Source organism: Nelusetta ayraudi, unplaced genomic scaffold, assembly GCF_046127955.1.
Source record: "Nelusetta ayraudi isolate G7.1 ecotype Tasmania unplaced genomic scaffold, CSIRO-AGI_Nayr_v1 ptg000220l, whole genome shotgun sequence".
NCBI lineage: Eukaryota > Metazoa > Chordata > Actinopteri > Tetraodontiformes > Monacanthidae > Nelusetta > Nelusetta ayraudi.
The window spans coordinates 323,748-344,454 of record NW_027466269.1 but is presented as its reverse complement, the minus strand read 5'-3'; the positions used below and the strand labels follow the sequence as shown (position 1 = coordinate 344,454).

The following is a 20,707-nucleotide window of genomic DNA, read 5'->3' as shown; positions in this document are numbered from 1 at the left end:
GAGTCTGTGAGAGCTGTTACCATGGCGGTCTCCCATTAGAATAACAAACATTTCCCCTGGATGTTTAACATCGCTTCCCAGTGAGCGCAGCACCCCCCCACCCCCACCCTCTCTCCCCCGACCGCTCGCCAGCACCTGCCTTCAAATTTTCCACTTCTAAAATTCCACCAGCGCTTGTAAAAAGAAAAAAAAAAAAAGGTGGTGGAGTGGAAGAGGGAGAGAGAAATTTGAAATGCACTTGCTAGGAAAAGAAACTCGAGTGCCAAAAAAAAAAAGAAAAGAAAAGAAAAATAGGACTTTTCTTCAAAACCGTAATAACTTTCCGCGGGAATAGGGAGAAACTTAAAAAGAATAACGCTTCCCCTTGATTTTCCTCCTGCTCCTACCGCGCTTCTTTATTTTTTTTTACGATATGTTTTTTTTCTCCTCCCAAGCAGGCGGTGAATTTCCTGGAGTGATAAGGGCTTAGCCAATGTAATCCTCCGAGGGCCTTTCTCTGGCATGCCAGGAATCAAGAAACCTTCCCGTAGTGGAGGAGGAAGAGGACGAGGAGGAGGAGGAGGAGGAGGGGAGGAGGAGGAGAAGAAGGAGGAGGAGGAGGTGGAGGGAAAAACATGAGAAACACACTGGGGGAACGCCACCTCCCGCCACACACACACACACACACACACACACAATAGTGGAAATGTAAATGAGTGTGTGTGGAGGGAGCAGCCGGACCTCAGCTGCAGGAATATTGATGGGACAACGTGTGAGGGGTTTCCCTGTCTGACAGCAGGGGCCGCCGCCGCCGCCGCCGCCGCCAGCGCTCTAATTGGCCTCAAGCAAGCTGGGCGGGTCAGGTGGGGGAGTGGGGTGTGTGTGTGTGTGTGTGAGTGGGCGGGCGGGGGGGTAGGGTGGTTAAGTGGGCGGTGCGTGACATGTTTCACACACAGATTGATTCACCGTCAGGTTTCCGCTTGTGACGCGTCGAGCCGACGCGGCTCCTGAGAGTCAGGAAGTCGCTGCAAAGTTTTCTGGCCGGGTTTTGAAATGAAAGGCGGCGACTCGCCGCGCCGCAGGACGGGGTGAGACAGACGCGGCGGTGACGGGTGACTGCGCAGGAAAAGAAAAATATTCATAATTTACGGCTGTCGGCTGTGGCAGGATGTGACAAGCGGCCGCTTCTTCTTACATTTCTTCTTCTTCTTCTTCTTCTTCTTCTTCTTCTTCTTCTTCTTCTTCTTCTTCTTCGTCAGCTCGCCGCAGGTAGGAATAGTCTCTCCGCAAGCATCCCGTTTAAACAAAAAAAAAATAGTGCCGGAGATTCTCGACTAATAAATCAACGGCTCCAGAGTCAACAGGCTTGTTTACATTGACAGCCAGTCAATTACACAGTTACACTCATTGCTCGCTGCCACCACAGAAGAAGAAAAGATCACACAAAAAAAAAGGACTTTCTCTCCTCAGGCTGATGTGGTTTGAACCGCGGCGGGTGACAAATGTGTGCAAATCATTCAGTGAGCCGCCAAAACTAAAAAAAAAACTGATGTGCTAGTTTTGAGGTGGGCGTTGCCGAGGCCGACAGCGGGGGGCGCCGGAGAGTACTGGCGGCCAAACGTGGCGGCCTCCCGCTGGGTGGCGGCTGACATGTGGCCAACACATCTGACATCTTCAAAAGATGAGCAGCTGAGAAACTCAATGCGCATAAGAGGACGTCTGCGTGGCATCTGGAGAAGGACGAGGAGGACGAGGAGGAGAAGAAGAAGAAAAAGAAGAAAAATCCCTCCTTCCTGTGAAAGTCCCACCCCTCAAACCGCGTCAACTCCTCCCTGTTATCCGCCACCGCAGCCGCTGGGAAACAAGCTGCTCGGACTTGGATGTGCAGCCAAAACAGAAGAAGAAGAAGAAGAAGAAGAAGAAGAAGAAGAAAAAAAGAAGTGAGCTGTGAGGAGCTGTTTTTCACAGCAACAGATGTGAGAGGATCCAGCGCGGCCAAGACTCGTTCGCTCAGCGTCTCTTCCGATGAGAATTCCTGCTGACTTGGATCTAAATGACGAGAGAAAAGGTTTTTGTGTCGGTTGTCTCTCTCTCTCTAAAAAAAAAAACACAACTCTCCTCGAGGCGACGCTAACACATCCGCTGTGCTGAACCTTCAGTCACTCATGTCCCAAATCGTTGTTCAATAAACAAAAATGTTTAGGGCAGCGTTTCAAAGTCGGATCGATGTGGGCGGGGTCAGCGGGTTCGAAAACCCCGCCTCTGTAAACGCTGCCGCCGCTGCGTCGTTAATCAGCACCGACGTCAGCCTTCAGCTTTCAACTCGACGAGTCTGTGAAACCTCTCACTTCCCTTTCTGAGTGCAGCCTGAGTTGAAACGAGGCTCTGGAAGAAGATTAATATCTCTCAAGTGCTTGTTGTGGGTTTTTTTTTCTAATCTTGTGAGAGAGATTGTTTTTTTTCCCTCCTGCAGGAGAAGTAGAAGGAAGAGGGGGAGGTGGGGGAGGAGGAGGAGGAGGAGGAAGAGGAGGAAAAGGAAGACAAGGACTACAGGGAAAACAGCTGCATTTCAAGAGGAACCAGGATCCAGGAGTGAGTTCCAGCAGACACTCAGCTGGAGGAGAAGAATCTCCAGAGCTACCGCAGCTCCGCCGGATGACGACACAGAAACTGATTTCAAACAGGAAGTAGACTCAGCAACGTCACCATACGGGTGATTTCCATTCCCGCGCAATACCAAGTTAAACCAGAGGGTGGCATCGCCGATACTGGCGACGTGTTGACACGGCCTTACAAAGAAATCGGTGTCCCGATTCCATATTTTATGGGATATCAGTCGATATCAGGCAAACATTGAGTATGAGATTATATCAGCCTACATCTAGAATCTCAGACACAAGGAGTGCTGGTGGCCATGTGGTTTGTAGCTTTCGTTACAGTCTGAAAAAGACGGCCAAGTGGAAAACTTCTCATACAAGTTCCCCCGTGGTGACATAGAACTTGGCAAGTTTAACACAACCAACCTCATTGCGCAATTTGAAGCTGCATCACAAAAAAAACAAAAACAGCATGAGGATTTGTGCAAAGCCCACTGAGGCGTAGAAACAAACCTCCGGCTTCCTCAAACCACCAACACTGCCTGGAAAATATCTGCAAAGCGGGACAAACTTCCTACTGGACAGCAAAACCAGATCTATCTATCTATCTATCCATCTATCTATCTATCTATCTATCTATCTATCTATCTATCTATCTATCTATCTATCTATCTATCTATCTATCTGTCTGTCTATCTATCTATCTATCTATCTATCTGTCTATCTATCTATCTGTCTATCTATCTATCTGTCTATCTATCTATCTATCTATGTATCTATCTATCTATCTGTCTATCTATCTATCTATCTATCTATCTGTCTATCTCTCTATCTGTCTATCTATCTATCTATGTATCTATCTGTCTAACTTTCTATCTATCTATCTATCTATCTATCTATCTGTCTAACTTTCTATCTATCTATTTATCTGTCTATGTATCTATCTGTCTAACTATCTATCTATCTATCTATCTATCTATCTATGTATCTATCTATGTATCTATCTATCTATCTATCTATCTATCTGTCTGTCTATCCATCCATCTATCTATCTATCTGTCTATCTATCTGTCTATCTATCTGTCTATCTATCTGCTGTGGCGGTTTGGCAGCCAAAGACAAGAAATGGCAACATCAACGGATGCATAACGACGCAGAAACTTGTCTCCGTGGCTGATAGAACGTGACAAACGCTGGTGATTCCAATCCAACATAAACAGCTGAACCAGAAAAAAAAGAAATAGGAAAAAAAAAAAAAAGACAGGCGAGCGGTGAAACAGGGCGAGAGACTAAGAATAAAGACGGAACCCCAGGGAGACGCGTGGCAGAGAGACAGAAGCGCTTCCTGTAAACACCGGCTTCTATTTACTCACAAGGCTAAACATTCAAACGTCCTCTCATCCCTAATTAAGACGTGTTTATACTTCCCACAGAGTGGCGCGAGCGAGAGACGCATCAATATTGTCTCTTCCGCCGAGCCCGCTGCATAATTAATGGGCGCGCCGACATGACATGGATATGATATGACACGGGTATCAGAGGCGAGGACTCGGGAGGAAGAGCGCGGCCATGCAACATTCATGAAGCAGCCGCAGCTCCGCAGCCAAACTTCCACACGACGTGTTTTAGCTTCGCAGACGGCCCCCAAAAATTTTGAAATGAATAAATCAAGAAATAAACAAACAGGGGCACGAGGGAGAAATAAATATATGTGTTGCTGCATGACAACAACAACAACAACAACAACAACAACGGGAGGAAGTTAATTTCTTTTTCAAAAATGCATTTTCCTGACCACTCGTGCAGGTTGATGCGTGTTGAGAAGAGGGGAAATTGCAAATTCAATGCGGCCGCCTTCCTTCGTCCTCTCCCCTCCTGCACTCGTCACTTCTCGACATCCTGACGGGCCGCGGCGACGTTGAAACAGAACCTTCACCTTTTTTTTCATTGTGCTCACCACTTCACCTCAGACTGGAGCAGCTATAAATAGCCTCCATTTCAAGGGCAAAATCAAACAATCAATCAATCAATCAATCAATCAATCAATTGACAACACACACTCTCATCACCTCAACGCAACATCCATTTGCACATCCCACTGTGACAGTATTGCACAATAATGACACTCTTTCCCTGTATAGAGCACTTTTTATCAACGTTATCCCTTTTCTCAGTTCAGTTTAGCTGTTGATTCTAGTTGGGTGGAGAAAAAGTCAGAATTTCATCGCTCAGCGCGGCTACTGCGGATATGACAATATGTTGGGGTGCTTTCGCATTGCCACTGTTCGGTTCACATCAGGGGAATTTTTCTATTTTTTACAGATTTTTCCAACCTTTTGTCGAAAGCAAAAGTGCATCCGGATTCAAACAATTCCAAAGTTTGCTCGCAAGTCAAACGGGAGAATTCTTGTCTTCGTGTAAACCGGACGGGATCTCGGATCACTTTGCAAGTGGACTTGTTTTGCGTCAATGTGAATGAGAACAGCACAAAAACATGTGGAGGATCAGAGGACAATACTATGATGATTTCTTCTTGATCTGGTTGTGAAGCAGCCAACCAAAGAGGTTTCAGAGCTTTGCTTCTCGGCCAATCGAATACGAAGATTTGCTTCTTCTTCATGTGTTTTATTTTATTTTCTTTCTCCTCCTTCCAGGGCCTCAATCTGGCGATAAAAGAAGAAGAAGAGGAAGAAGAGGAAAATCCCAGCGTGTGCGGTGCAACCAGAGCCTGTAATGCAAATCAGAAAATCAGGATTCGCCTTCATAATTGGGGCTTTATCAGCTCATTAAGGACGAGGGAGGCATCGTTGAGACGAGCTACAGCGTGCAGCTCATTAAAGGCGCCAGAGGAGGAGCACTTAGAACGTATCCACAAAGTCCTGGGGAGTGCGAGCAGCGAGCAGCTGTGATTGATAAGGTTTCTATCTCCTCAGCTTCCAAATAAAAAAAAAAACCAACAACAACCCGCCCACCACCTCAGGGGAAGCAGCCGAAGAGCAGAGGAGGAAGAGGAGGAGGAGGAGGAGGAGGAGGAGTGAATGTTCCCAGGTGGCCCTGGCAGCCGCTCGCCAGCGCCCTCGCTGCTTATAGCGCCCCCCCCCCCAACACAACCAGGCGTCTTATTAAATATTTGACAGATTTATTATTACGGTTGTTTAACCTCTTTATAATGGCATCATCTCAGGGAGGCTTCAAGGAGACTCTCCCGCCACTGAATTACAATCGCTCAGACTCGATTTATATTCCCACGGCGATGGGGGTAAATCGAGTAAACCCCAACCGTCCCCCTCTCCCCCGGCAGCGCTTCCTGTTTACATCCGGGCCGAACACGGCGCCACGTTAACAAAATAAAAATAATAAACAATAATAAAGGCCGACATGAATTAGTGCCGTTTGTCACCGGAGGGGAAAGAGGCGATGACACGGCTTTTAAAGCTACACCGTGAGGTTGCCGTGGCCCCCTGGTGGTGAAGAATTACAACGTCAGCCGAGACTTGTTAACGCAGCCCGCAGCTGATTTCTGGACTCAACAGTCGACATATCAGAACTCTGCTGCTTTTAATCTTTCATATCTTATCAAAATCTCATCATTCACAGACCAATCGTGAGCCACAAAACGAGCCTATTGTTTGAAACGGCGCAAACCCCCCGCTGGGCGGAGCAAACTGCTTTCTGCCCGTCCTGCTGCGACACACAGGTGGATTTTCAGCCGCGATACACAAACAAGCGGCCGCTGTGGAGAAGTGGGACGCCGGAGTCTCAACTTTTCCGACCTTTGTTGGAGGAGTTTCCGTCCACACGACAAACCAGCAATTCCAGAACTCTGTTCATAACTGGGACACCTAATTAAAAAAAAAGACCAAAAAGAGAGAGGAAAAAAAAAAGAAAGTTATAAAAAAGGAGTTCATAAGTGGCTGTGAGTCTCCAGTTTGTCAGCGTGTTGAACGCAGGAAACGATCAAAGGGCCTCAGAGTGAAGCTGCTGAAAGGAGCAGCAGGAGGAGGTTCGAGTGTTTCCTGCAGAGCGCCGCTGCCAGACAGGAAGTGAGGCGGCGTGTCATTGAGCCGACACGAGGACGAGGGGAGCGCCATTAAGGTGCAGGACCTTGATGAGTGACTAACACCGTCCTGCTGCTGCTGCAGAGGAGACGGAAGGAAGGACGGAAGGAAGAAGGGATGAATGATAAAAAAAAAACCCAAGCCAAATCAATAGCATGGAGGCTGCCAGAATGCAAACAGTCGGCCGTGACGGCGGGTGACGATGCAGCGTCACTCCTCCCGCCTCCGTTCAGCGGCGTCATTAGCCGTCACAGTGTCAAATGGCCTCGCTCAATAAAGGACATTATTTCCTAAAGGATAATGCGGCGCATTAATAATCCTTTCATGCAGCTTGCAGCGGGCGGGGGGGCGGCGGCGGCGGGGAGTCTGGGAGTCTCCCGCCCGCCCGCCCGCCCGCCGCTCCGGTGTGATGTGTCGGCTGTGGGAGGAGTGAGACGCCTGATCCTGATGGCCGGGGACGTGCAGTCAACTCCTGCAGATGGCTACCTGACACACACACACACACACACACACACACTACCCCGACCGACAAGAGCTCCATATAGGTGCAGGAACAGGATGTGCTTTTAAAGCACACAACCCCCCCCCCACCCACCCACCCCCCCAATGTCGTCTTCAAAGAAAACGATAATTTTCAACGGGGCTTTCTGAACGGAGCAGATAAGCCGGAGCACGGGGGAGGACAAAATAAAAATGATGCTCTCCTCTGAGAGGAAAAATAGCTTCCTGATATAGTCCTCGCTCGCTCGCTCTCTCGCTCTCTTTAAAGCCGACACCTCCAACATACAGTTTATCAATTATACATGAAGCCAGAATCTGTCTTCTTCCTCTGGCAGCCTGCTTGGATGCGGCTCAGCAGCCAGCGCACCGCTCAAATGTGTCTCGGAGACTTCCATCACTCCATCCCTCCCTCCATCTCTCATCCCCCATTCTTTCATCTTTCATTCATCCATCTCTCATCCCTCCATCCCTCCCTCCATCCCCATCCCTCCATCTCTCATCCCCCATTCTTTCATCTTTCATTCATCCATCTCTCATCCCTCCATACTTCCATCTCTCACCCCATCCGTCCATCCTTTCGTCTCTCATCCCTCCATCCCCATCCCTCCAGCTCTCATTCTTTCATCTTTCATTCATCCATCTCTCATCCCTCCATACTTCCATCTCTCACCCCATCCGTCCATCACTCCATCTCTCATCCCTCCATCCCTCATTCTTTCATCTTTCATTCATCCATCTCTCATCCCTCCATCTCTCCCTCCCACCATCTCTCATCCCTCCATACTTCCATCTCTCACCCCATCCGTCCATCCTTTCATCTCTCATCCCTCCATCTTTCATCCTTCATTTCACCATCCCTCCATCCCTTCATCCCTCCTCCACATTCTTACACCTGTCCTCTCATCCCTCCATCTCTCATCCCTCCATTCTTACATCTCTCACCCCATCCCTCATCCCTCCATCTCTCAACCCGGCATCCCTCGTCCCTCATCCTTCCATCGCTTCATTCCTCCACCTCTAACGCCTCATCCCTCCATCATGCCACACCGCCCGTTCCAACATCTCACCCTGTCCTCCAATCAATCCCCCGTTTCAGGCCCAAATTTATTTTCCCTCCGTAACAAATCTGTCTTGGCAAATGATGTCACATAAGCGGCGAGAGCGACGGCCTGATGTCTGTGCGGCGAACATCAACCTTGCTCCAGCGACAGCAGCGGCAGCAGCAGTGGCAGCAGCAGCAGTGGCAGCAGCAGCAGCAGCGGCAGCAGCAGCGGCAGCAGCCTCCTCCCAAGGTGAGTAATCACGCCGGGGGAGCGCTGCAGCGTGGATGCCAGCCAGAGTCCAAACAAACCCGGAGTCTGTTGCTCAAGATAAACAAAGCAATTAGGGAAAAGGCATGTTATTCCTCAGTCGGCGGGATATTTGCTAGATGGAAAATAATCAATGCATTCTTGTTTCCACGGGGGCAAAAGAAAAAAAAAGAAAAAGTCATGAGCAGAATTTAAAAAGAAGAAGAAGAAGAAGAAGAAGAAGAAGAAGAAGAAGAAAAATTCCAGGCAGGGAGAAAAGCGAAATTATTCATTAGGAATAATAAATAATGAGACCAAACTGGCTGCTCGTGGTGTAATTAATCCACGCAGGCTTGGTGGTGGGCGAGCGAGCGCGGAGAGAGGGCGAGCAAGGGGGGGCTGGGGGGGTAGGTTAGGGGGTGGGGGGTCTGCTCGCCCCTCGCTCCCAGGGATACATGCCCTTCTTGTGTGGATGAGTCAGCTTACATCTTCTGACAATTGCGAGCCGAGGGCTTTGTCAAAAGCGGCTGCAGTTATTGTTTTGATTGGTTCCCCCTTGTTATGTTCGGGGTGGTGGTGGTGGTGGTGTTTTCTTACTTTATTTATTTATTTTTGGGGAGGGGGGGGGGGGGGGCAGCAGGCTTTCAAAATGTGATTGCTCCGCCAGCCTCTGAAAAAATGAGGCGGGCGTGAAAAGAACATCAAGAAAAAAAAAGAGGGAGAGAGAGAGAGGAAGAGAAGGATGTCGCTTTTTTCCTTTTTTCTGATTTGCAGGGGGAAAATGATTTGGCCCTCTACCCTTACCCCACCCGCCACCCCCCCGAACGCTGGGAACAAGCCGTCCTATCAGTGATGCCGCGGAGGCATCAGAGCGCCGGGCCGGCGGCGCTGCTGCGTGACATTCAAGCCGGCCAATAACGACGTGTTAGTCAAAGTGTCGCTGGACTCCCTGAAAAACTGGAGGAGGTTGGGGGTGGATCAGCAACCCTCTACCCCCCCCCCACCGGGCTGAACCACCGGCACTGGAGGGGAAGGAGTGGGGGGGAAGGGGGGGTGGAAGCAGGCTAACAACAACGCCAGGCATGAAAAATAAATCACAGCCAGGCAAAAAGGAGAGGAAGAGCCAGACGGGCGGAGGGACGGAGGGACGGATGGACGGACGGACGGAGGGATGGCAAGGAAAGAAAAAAAACAGAAGTGGGTTGTGGGAGATTTAATGTGCTGCTGAAAATCTGACACTTGCCAGAGGTCCAAATGTTCCAGCAGAGCGACGGCGGCCCTGCCGGCTAAGTCTCCATAAAGCCGGCAAAAGCTGCTTACAATATACACTTGAGAAACAATAGATAAGGTCAGAGTGTTGGGTTCTCCCAGAGTGGGACCACAATTTCAAAAAACAACAAAAAAAAACAACAAAAAAAAAAAAACAAGCGCTTTCCTGTCGCATGTGCTGTGTCACCCCCAGAAACACCTCCAGACTAAATCCTGGGCAGACGCCCGATTCACTTGGCAGAATTCAAGCAGGAAATTCAATTAACTAGCAACTGAAAAGCTAATTAGTTTCCAAATCTGAGATATTGGGTTTGTACTGCATATAAAGTTGTTGTTTTTAGACACTTAATCCTCCTGGAACAACCGCCCGACTCTTTGTTTTTTTAGTATCTTTGACTTAAAGGCCCAATGAGTCGCATGTCCTCAACCCATGAGAGACTGGTTATATTTTATAATTACAAAACAATTCTTTGGCGTTTGTCTTGGCAAGGGCTAGGAGAATAGCTGAAACTCACTGCTGACTGACTATATTGTGTTTCAGCAACAAGCAGCTAACTTTGCTTAGCTTAGCTTATCTTAACTTTGCACCAACACAAAGAAACTGGGAAAAGAGAGTGTAAAGAGGCCAGGGCATAAAGTGATGAAGTACACTCAGATTAGAGCAGCCAGAGGATGGCGCTGTGAGCTGGTTAGCTATCGTTAGCATTGCTGGCGGACAACAGACTGACGATCCAGTTCTAAAGCCCGTACACGTCAGATCCCAGCTTTGCGTGACTGTGCGAACTGTGTCAGACGAAGACGACCAATGACCAAACGGCATACGATGCCATTTGTTTCCGCCCATCAACTCTGCTCGGTCAGAGTTCTGCAAAATTAGCGTCCCACGCCGGCTTATTTGCCAGTCAAGTAATTGAAGCGCTATAAAAAGTAAGTCTGCAGGATTGTAGATGGAATTAATGGACTATCAAATCCATGCTAAATATAATATTATCCTCAAAAGTCATTAGTCTGTCTTTAAAAGGAAGAGCGGGGAGAGAATTTACAGGCGGTTTACTGTGGATCCCAGCCAAACTGGCAGAGGGGAGATATGCACGGGCTTATGACTCGCCGTAAACAAATTACAAGGACATAAAAGGAAGAAAAAAAATGAAACCTTGCGGAAGGAAACAATTCTCTGGGAACGGCGCTCGGGCATCTGCTGCACAGAGACAAATACATCTGCGGCGAAACAGGAAGTGACCCGGACGACCGAACAGTTTGGCTGAAGTCGCTCACCAGAGCCTTGTGCCGTCACTTGTGCTGTCGCCGTCTTCGGCCAGGAGAGGCGCCGCACCCCGTTGAATCTTGATCAGGCATCGAGCGACGGAGCAGCAGGTTCCACAGAGCAGCAACACGTGGCCGTCAGACAGTGTTCACAGCTGCAGAGTGGCTCTTTATTTTCCACTCAGCGTTTTCCTGGACAAATCACGACTCTAGTCAATTAAGTTAAGTTGAGCAAGTCGCATAAAATGGTGTCAACGTGGAGCTGGTGGCAGGAGGTGAGGGTGACAACTGCGTTTTACAACTTCTGCACTGAAGAACACAGCTTGCTCGCGCTATCTCACACACGCGCTCACACAAAAAAAAAGTAAAACTAAGTTCATGGTTTCAAAAATGAACTGGTTCTTTTCTTTATTTTTCAATATGTTGTTGCAAGCTGTTATTTATCAAAGTTACTGCCACAGCCTATTTTTTTTAATCAGTTTTAACACTAAAGATTTGCTTGAGATTTCATCTTCGTATCCAGTTTTGAATACTTATCAATTTATCATTGTTACCAGGGTTTATATTAGCATTGAGGGGACAGCAATCAGAATAAAAGCGTTTTTTTCCGCCAGCTTTGCCGTGTGTTTGAGTTGTTTTTTTTCTGAAAATCTACAGATGTTACACTGTTAGAGAGCCGCTGCTCGCTAACACCAGAATGAAAGCGTTCACGTCGACGCTCATCAATGAGAAATACAGCGCGGTGAGTCCGCGTTCGCCCAAAATATGAACCAGTTCATCAACGATGGTTCATTAAACACACAACACTGCGCATGCACGCACACACACACACACACACACACACACACACACACACGCAAACACACAGGCAGTGATGAGCGAGGCAAAGGAAGCACAAGGACAAGGTGAGTTATTCCAGGGCTCCTTTTGAAGAGTGAGGTGGAGGACAGCCGGGCTTGTTGCCGGGCGAGGCAGATGCAGGCAGTAATCCAGGGTGAAAGGACGCAATGATTTTTTTCCTGCGTGCCGCGGAAGAAAGAAAAATGTACATATATGTATATGTATATATACATGTATATATACATATGTATATATATATGTATATATATATATATATATATATATATGTATACATATATATATATATATATATATATATATATATATATATATATATGTATATATATATATATATGTATATATATATATATATATATATGTATATATATATATATATATATATATATGTATATATATATATATATATATATATATGTATATATATATATATGTATATATATATATATATATATATATATATATATATATATATATATATATGAACAGAGCCATCAAAGACCTGAAAACATTTGGACAATTTCAATCAATGAAATGTATAAATTCTGAGAAATAAACTGGTGTCTGATCAGGTGACGGTGAGAAGCTCTGAGCCGCGGAGACCTTGACATCCTGCGTGCGTCAGTCACATTGTCTCCCAACGGTGAGAGCAGGTGGTGTTCAACAAGCGAGCGGCAGCGGAGCCTTTGAGTGCCGTCACTGACCCTCCGCCGGCGTTCTGAAGCACTCGTACTGAAGTGGAGCCACTGACTCGGAGCCCAGTTTAAAATCCCCATAATGCATCTGTGCGAGAGGCGGCGCAGACCATCTATTGACAAATCTGACTCGGGTTCTTCAGCAAACTGTGCATCGCAGATTGTTTCGCGGGTACCGTCCACACATCCAAATATGGAATCGTCCTTTTTCAAAACAGTGAACTATGACGGTGAAACCAATCACTGGGCTTGGGGGAAGGCGGGGGGGTTGCTTGCCGATGAAAGTTGAGATGTTTGAGACAAAGATTTTCAATTAAAGGTTAAGTGTGCAGTATTTGGAAATTTTGAGAAGAAATAGCAACATCAAGTCATTTTAGATTGAAGCGCTCTATTGCTCACCCTCCCTCTCCTGAGTTCGCCAGTGAACTACGGTGGCCTGCGCACACAAACCTGGATAGCTCGTCCGCCTTCTTCTTCATTGGATTATTGGAGGACGGCAGCATTCACCCTAAATACAAGTCGCACTGTCTAGCCACCTGGATTGTCCACACCATGTAATGTCCAGTGTATTAAGCTTTTACCAATATAAAATCCTAAATCAGGCCAAATTTTACAAACAGGGCCTTGAAGGTTTATATTTTATAATTCTGTGTTATTCATGATTCAAGATTTGTCTTCGTCAAGATCTTTATTCAATTTTCCAGGTGAGAAATGTGAATATTTTACACACTGGATAGTGGGATCAATCCAAGACAGACTGCTAATATGAGCGGATTTCCAAGAGTCCTCCCAATTTGGTAGTCAAGAAGTAGGATTAAAACGGGAGGTACCTAAGGATTAGGATTACAAAGAGCCAAAGTGTGAGGGCATTTTTCATTTTGTATCACGTTGGGAGTTCTGCGGGACACACATTCCAATATTTAGAGCACTGCGTCACGGGACTGCTGGCAGCACTGTCTTTGTCTCGTATCGAGAGCGAGCGACAGATCCACTCAGCATCGTGAATAATTCTCGGGCAAAAACACAACAACTCATAAATAAATAAACTTTGGGGTTTTGCGCGAACCTCGCCACACTGGAAGGGGAAGAGCAGAATTAAATCGGGGGGCGGGGGTGTGTGGATAATTGTAAACAACCCAAAATAAATCTCACAGGCGAGTCGGAGCTGCGGGGGTCGTCTCGGCGCCGCTTGGCCTCTCCACCCTCATTTGCTAAGCCCCGCCCACCCGGGGCCTGCAGGGCCGCCGAGCTGGCAGAGCCTCCGTGTGGGGTAGCGGGGGGGGCAGCCCGGCCGTCCCACTGGCATGGGAAGCCCCGTGGAGAGCCAATCAACAAGCCCCGCGTCCCTGACAGCTCATTACCACTCAATTAGGCAGGTGCGGCGCCGTGCGCAGCCTCGCCCTCCCAGATGCATGTTTAACATTCATCAGAATGATACAGTGATACAGTGACAGCAAACACTAAACCGCGGCCTCATCACTTGATTGCCTCAAGATTTAAATCCTGTTACTGGCCCGGCCCAGTTTGGGGGGAGTGTGGGGTGGAGGGGGAGGGGGGGAGGGGGGTAGAGGAGGGAGGGATAAAAATAAGGCAATAAATCCGATGCAGTCAGCTTGTAATTGAACAATTACGAAGTCATAGTCATAGGATGCTTGCCGGCAATTTACAAAACGCTGTGTGATTATTCGCAATTGGAAATGACATTGTGCAGCGGGACTGACAAAAGAACAGACGCGTCGCGGGCGGTTGGTCGGTCGTCAGCCAGTGACGGTGGACGACTCGCTGACACGGTTGTTGAGCTTCGAACTGAGGAACTGAGACACTGAAAAAAATATATTTGGAGCAACCAAGTGCTGGAAGTGCATTCACACTGAGACGGAGGTCAGTGCACTTGGTGCAAAGTAAGACCTGCCCACTGCACACTGTTAGGAGCTAAACTAGTTAGTCAACGCTAGCTAGCGAACAGACAGCAGCCCTTTTTGAGTGTGTGTCAGTGTTGCGGTGTGCGTTACTGAACGAGCTATGCACTGCCGCCCAAGCCACTTGCATGAAGAGAAACATCAGGACGTTGCTGCCGCTTGCAAAGCACAGTTTGACCCTGAGATTAGAGCATCACGTGACACGTGCGCCGCATTCCAGACTGTTTCCACACTTTCCATACCTTGTCTGGGCGCAGCCGATCCTCCCATCCCGACCCCCCGGTTGTCCCTTTTTGTAATGAAGTTGTTGTGGTACAGAAGGTGATAATTTGCATGGGCCAGAAGAAGAAGAAGAAGAAAACAGCTGCAGCACAAGTGTGTGTTGGCTGCGGTTCAGAATGTCTGCGTGCCGGGTGGAGGAGATGTTTTTAAGGGACGGGTGGAGCGGTGGACACATCCTGCACCACATACAGCCAACATGACATCTGTCCCAGTGCTGAGGCCACATTGGGCCACTAACCCGAATCCTAACGCCCTAAACCTAACCTTAACCCTAACCCTAATACTGACATTGACCTCAGCCTAATACTGCCACCCTAATCCGAACCTTAAACTGAACCCTAACCCTAATCCTAACCTGACCACAGCTGCCACCACAGCTCAACTGAAACCACGTGGGAGAACCCAGTTCTGTTGGGAACACGGCGCTGCAAGCGTCCACTTTGCGGACATGTTAGGGGTCAAACTGGTCAAACTGATCCAGCTGGTTCCAGCTGCAGGACGCTGACAGAATTGAAGTGTCTGATTCGGAGCGACGTGATTGGCTGGTGGAGGGAAAACGCGGTGCCGTCCTGAACAAAAGGACGACGGCGGCGCCAGAACGAGTGCAGACTGTCCACCTCACCAAACACAAGCGGGGGGGGGTAAGTGTGTGTGTGTGTGTGTGTGTGTGTGTTGGGGGGGGTGTCAATCCCTGGAGAAGAGATTCTAATCAAGATGAAATGATTCACAAATCTATTTAATAAGTCTTGCCAGGAGTCAAACTTGGCATGTAAATGCGGCGGGGATTAAATTTCATCGGCAACCAAGACTGTAACTGATCGCCTGCAGACAAAGGGGGAGCATGCCAGTTTTCACCCCCACCCCCTCAACTCACCCCCACCGATACACACACACACACACACACACACTCAAACACACACACTTCACTCCCTCTAACTGCATTTTGCCTGCGTGATCCTTCGTCAGCTCTGGAAGGACGGAGCAGAGCAGAGTGGTGCAGAACAGAGGAGGGGGAGGAGGAGGAGGAGGAGGAGAGGGAGAAATGATGAGGGGGTGGGGGGAGGAGGTGAGGGAGGATATGATACAGAGGAAGACGGGGATACGGGGCGGGGGGGTTGAGCGGGTGGCGCGGAAGCGGAAGCTGAAGCTGAAGGTCGGCGTGAGGACGGACGGCGGCCGAGCTGGACGGAGACACAGCTGCAGTCACCTCACTGCTAATCAGCCCCTCGCCAGCCTGCAGTATGTGTGTGTGTGTGCGCGTGTCTGTGTGTGTGTGTGTGTGTGTGCGTGTGTGTAGAGGGGGAGGAGAAAAAAAAAAAAACACCCTCTCCCTTCAGCTTTTTGGGCTGCAAATTGCAGCGGCTGCTGGTTGGGGGGGGGGGGGGGGTGAGGAAGGGGGTGATGGTGGGGTGAGAAGAGGGGGGGAGAGGGGGGGCAGCTCACACTGCCAGCGTTGGCTTTTCTTCTTCTCCTCTCCCCCTCCCTCCCTCTTTGCACATTACGCCACGGTGACTGAGGCTGAACTCGCCGTCGCCCCCTGCAGCGAGGGCCGGGAATGCGACTGCCAATTAATGCCAGCGTGCAGCGTCAACGGTGCGAGGCGGATGAGGACAAGGAAAAAAAAAACAAAATAGTTGGCCACCCTTGTGGGCGTGGCCAAGCGCTGGTGGCGGGCTAACGCGGTGGGGCGGCAGCAGCTGCGATCAGGTTTTGTGACCCAGCAGCTCCTTCAAGCTCTCGCGTCTGATTGGCCGGCGGCGACGAGCCAGTTGGCAGCGGTGGCGGCGGCGAGCTGCGTCGCTCGCCCGGCTCGTCCCGACCATCTGGGCTCCGTCATTAACGGCCTTTTCACCGTCGATTGTATGCTGCAGCTCCGGCTCCCCCGCCGCCATCTTCAGCCACGAGCAGGCGCTCTTGTGAGCTTTTCTTTCTTTTTTTTTTTTTCCCCCTCACTTCCTACCTACAACTACCTATCTAAGCCTATTTCCACCCGGAATGTAAATAGCACCAGTTAGCAGAGGCTGTTTTATGATGAGCTGGAGGAGCCGCGGGTTAATTCAAAGTGGCACCGTGGAGGACGCATCAAGCAGCGCAGATCAAATTACAGGGCAAAGCGCTCAGCGATGAGGAGGGGAAAAAAAAATACTGAAAAAAACCCCAACAACAAGGCAGCGGTGGCGGCGCTGCTGCAGAATGTGAGCGCTGCCCAGTGTGTTTAGTGCCGAGCGTGTGTGTGTGTGTGTGTGTGTGTGTGTGTGTGTGTGTGTGTGTGTGGGGAAGAGAGGGGATGGCAGAGGAAGGGAGGGAGGATGGAAAGAGAGAGAGAGGAGAAGGAGGGTGGGGGGGGGCTAACTAGGCCAGCGTGCTCACATCACCCCCCCCCCGCACCCCCCCGACCAATCAGAGTCACTCGTCTCGCCTCCACCACAACACGGCGAGCGCTCTGACGTCCAGCAGCAGCGTCAGGGCGGACGGAAGAACCGGGAGCATCAGAGCGCAGGCGTCCGAGAAAAAAAAAAACAGGGCGAAAAGACAGAGAGAGAGAGAGAGAGAGAGATCCCCCCCCCCCACCCCACCCTCGCGCCTTTGTTGTTGGTCTTTGTGCGATGATTTGCCTAAGGAGCCAGATTTCCTAGCAACAGCCTGCCACCAAACATTTGGCAGGAGTTCAACATTCTCCCTCTCTCTCTCTCCCTCTCTCTCTCTCCCTCTCCCTCTCTCTCTCTCCCCCTCTCTCTCTTTGTGAGAAATGGCAGCGCTGCCTCGCTCGCTCACTCTGCGTCTGCCACCACCAGCCTGGCGGCAAGCGGCTCTCCAATAATTCCGCTCTCCATCCAATCAGGCACCTTGAGAGCAAAGAATCATCAATCACCTCCTTGAGGGCCGTGCACGTCCACTCCCGACAGACACGCGCGTGCACGTGAGGCGAGGGAGACGCGAGGCTGCGGGCTGCAACCTGCAAGACTTCCTTTCCCTTGTAATTAAATTTACAGATTAGTGTGTAACGAGACTGTGTATCCACAGAGCAGCAGTAGTTTAATGAAAACCAACAAACACACATTAATACGCAGCAGAGGTTGATGTTTTTCTTATTGGGGGGGGGGGCGGGCGATTCCACAATGCGGCTGCAAATTGGGTAAAAACATGCGAGTGCTCTCGACAAGGTTAATGGAGAGAGGAGCCCTGGGTGAGCGGCGGTCTAGACGCGGCGTGCAGTGTGAAGTGGTGGCGGCGGCAGCAGCGGCGGCGGCGGCTAAAGTGGCGGACGAGTGCGAATGGGGCTGTAATAAAGCGAATGATCCTCCTGTTTGGACAACGAGGCCCTGGAGAGACACGCTGGGAAACAAGGTTCGGGAGATTCCAGGCGCCGACAAACAACCATTTGTGGCCTTTCCAGCATCTCCCCCACAAACCACCCAACCCCCCCCCCCACACACACACACACACACACCCCCACCCCCCCCAACTCGCCCTCCTCGAAATCCCACGGAAGCTTTTCTTTTTTTGCTCCCGCGCTCAAGACGGTCGGATGTGGGCAAAGACCAACTGCCAATTTGTGGAGGATGTGCCGTGTTTGCAAATGTGAAGCAGAGGCGAAAGAAAAAAACAGACCACACAAACTCTGGTGGGGGTTGGGGGGGAGGGGGCGGAGCCACTCGCCCGCTGTCTGCCGCTGACAGATACCTTCTTTTTTTTTCTCCTCTCTCTCTCTCTCTCTCTCTCTCTATCTGCGTTTCCATTACAGTTTTTCGCAAAATAAAAGCGACATTTGTTAAAAAAAAAAAAAAAAGCACAATTGTGATCTGCTGGTGTTTCCATTGAACGGTGTGAAGCGCGCAAGCCGCAATTCTCCGTAATTACGTTTGCTTTTGGTTTGTCTACGTTTGTTTGCTGTCAAGAATGGTTGTTAAATCTTTCTCTTTGATTACTTGTAAAAGATATTCCTTCTCCTCCAAACATAAGGCACCTTTTTCACTCCAAGTGAACTTGTCACGTGACCCTGTACGTCACACCAGGTGTTTCCAAAAAAAACACCTCTTGAGAGCGTCAACACCGTCAACAATATTTCCCGCTTTTGACCAAAAATATTAAATAACTGTATAAAAGACGTTCCATATAAGACACTTGTTGAAACTAAACAATCAGCCTGCATCCAATTTTCCCTCCTGTTCTCTCTGCTGCTGCTGCTGCTGCTGCTGCTGCTGCTGCTGCTGCTCGGTTGAAAAGTTCAGCCGAGTCGCTCCTGTTGCAGCAAGTTTTTGCAAAATCGAGGGAGACAGACAGAGAGAGAGAGAGAGAGAGTTCTGAGAGAGGGCAGATAGAAAGGTTTGGAATGTCGTGCAGGTCTCGATTACAGAAAAAAAACAAATTGTGCGCAATGATATGGACGAGTCTGTGCCGCAGCGAGTAGAAGCACCCAAAATAATCCACAAATCTCACTCACAAAGGAAGGCTCAGTTTTGTTGGAATCCAAACAGAACTTGCTGTTTACACGATTCTGCCACATGACTACGATGGAAAACTCTCGTGTCTCTCCTCTTGGAATTTCCTTTTCTCTCGCTTGTCTGATTAAATTGGAGCCATGTTTGCTCCTATTATGTAGCACACATAGCAAGTTTTTCCAAACTCTAGCGGAATAAATCTCTTTTTGGCTGCAGGTGCACGGCAGGAAGTGGTGGGAGGGGCTTCGGCGACTGAGAATAGAGCCAAATGATTTGGAACGTCCAGCGAGGAAATTGATGCCGTGGCAGATGTGTGTCGACAACTATCATTTTCCAAAATTGACAGTCCCAAAATTTTGGGGAAAAATCCAGAATTTGATGTTTCTGCAATTCATTAAAACTTGGACTTGGACGTTTCTTCCAGATTCTTTGGCTCCTCTGTGTTGCTGCCTCGGTGAAAACTCTCAATTCTTTTCCAAAACAATATTATTGTTTCCCTCCTCATTATTTCTGGAGCTCAGTGCAAAGTTTCAGATGGAAGGTTTGCAGCAGGGACTTGTGGGTGGAAGTTCAGTGAAAGAGAGGAGAAAACATTTCTTTAAAAACTGCTGCACAACCTCAAATTTCCAAATCCACTGTTTACACTTTGACAGAAGGCACCAAAACCTGTCTAATATTTGCTTATCTGCCTACTTGAAGGAATACGACACTGGTTTGAAAGGCCCAATTGGGAATTCCAAACAGGAAAAGCCCTTCACTGGTGCTCGTCCCAAAGGCAGGAATCCCCTCTTTGTCCGGAGCGACGGTGGGAAGCGTGAAGCGTGTTGATGGCCGCGCCATGATTCCGATTCGCACCGATAATGAACTGCTTAAAGACGCGGAACGCTGTGAGAAAGTTCCTCTGCTGCCGAGTCGGCCGCATCAACCTGCTGGGATTAAATCCAGCGAGTGAAGACATGACCTCACAGCCTGAGAGTGTGTGTGTGTGTGTGTGTGTGTCGGTCTCACCGCACATCTGTCTTCCTCGATCTGTGCATGTGTTTAGTCTGCAGTGAGGGAGGGATTACTGCTGTGTCTGTGTGTGTGTGTGTGTGTGTGTGTGTGTGTGTGTGTGTGTGTGTGTGTGTGTGTGTGTGGAACAATCGATTTGCACACTTGAGCGCCACCTGTTGCTTCGTCCTGGTGTCGGAAAAAAGAAAAAAACCAGCGGACGCACGTGCTCGTGTGGAACAGTTTGACAGCGAGCGCACAACACAAAGGCGAGAAAGGTAACGCAGCTCACCCCCACCCCCCCCGGCCCCCCCCACTCCAACTCCCCGACCCCCCACCCTCACATAACAAAGAGTCCCCGCTCTCCTCGCTCGTCCAGCCGCACTCCAGGAGTGGAGAGCGAGCGCCGGCTTTCACTCACCGCGATGTAGTAGACCTTTGCTTTCTTCACCAGCTCCCAGTTGGCGTCCAGGTCCAGGTGCTTCTCCTTGTTGTAGCAGTTGGCCGCTGCCAGGTTGGCCACCAGCGACCTGCAGGGACAGACAGACATCAGCCTGCAGCTGCA

The 20,707-nt window shown here is 49.3% G+C and overlaps 1 protein-coding gene across 3 annotated transcripts in view; it reads right to left on the bottom strand.

Annotated features, from left to right (window-relative positions):
• The window catches only part of adkb (adenosine kinase b), a 123,759-nt gene that overhangs the window by 46,530 nt on the left and 56,522 nt on the right, over positions 1-20,707 (bottom strand). For all 3 annotated transcript variants that reach the window (XM_076016235.1, XM_076016233.1, XM_076016234.1), the window contains exon 6: positions 20,564-20,672. In XM_076016235.1, coding sequence (XP_075872350.1) covers positions 20,564-20,672 — 109 coding nt within the window. The remainder of the gene's footprint in view (positions 1-20,563; positions 20,673-20,707) is intronic.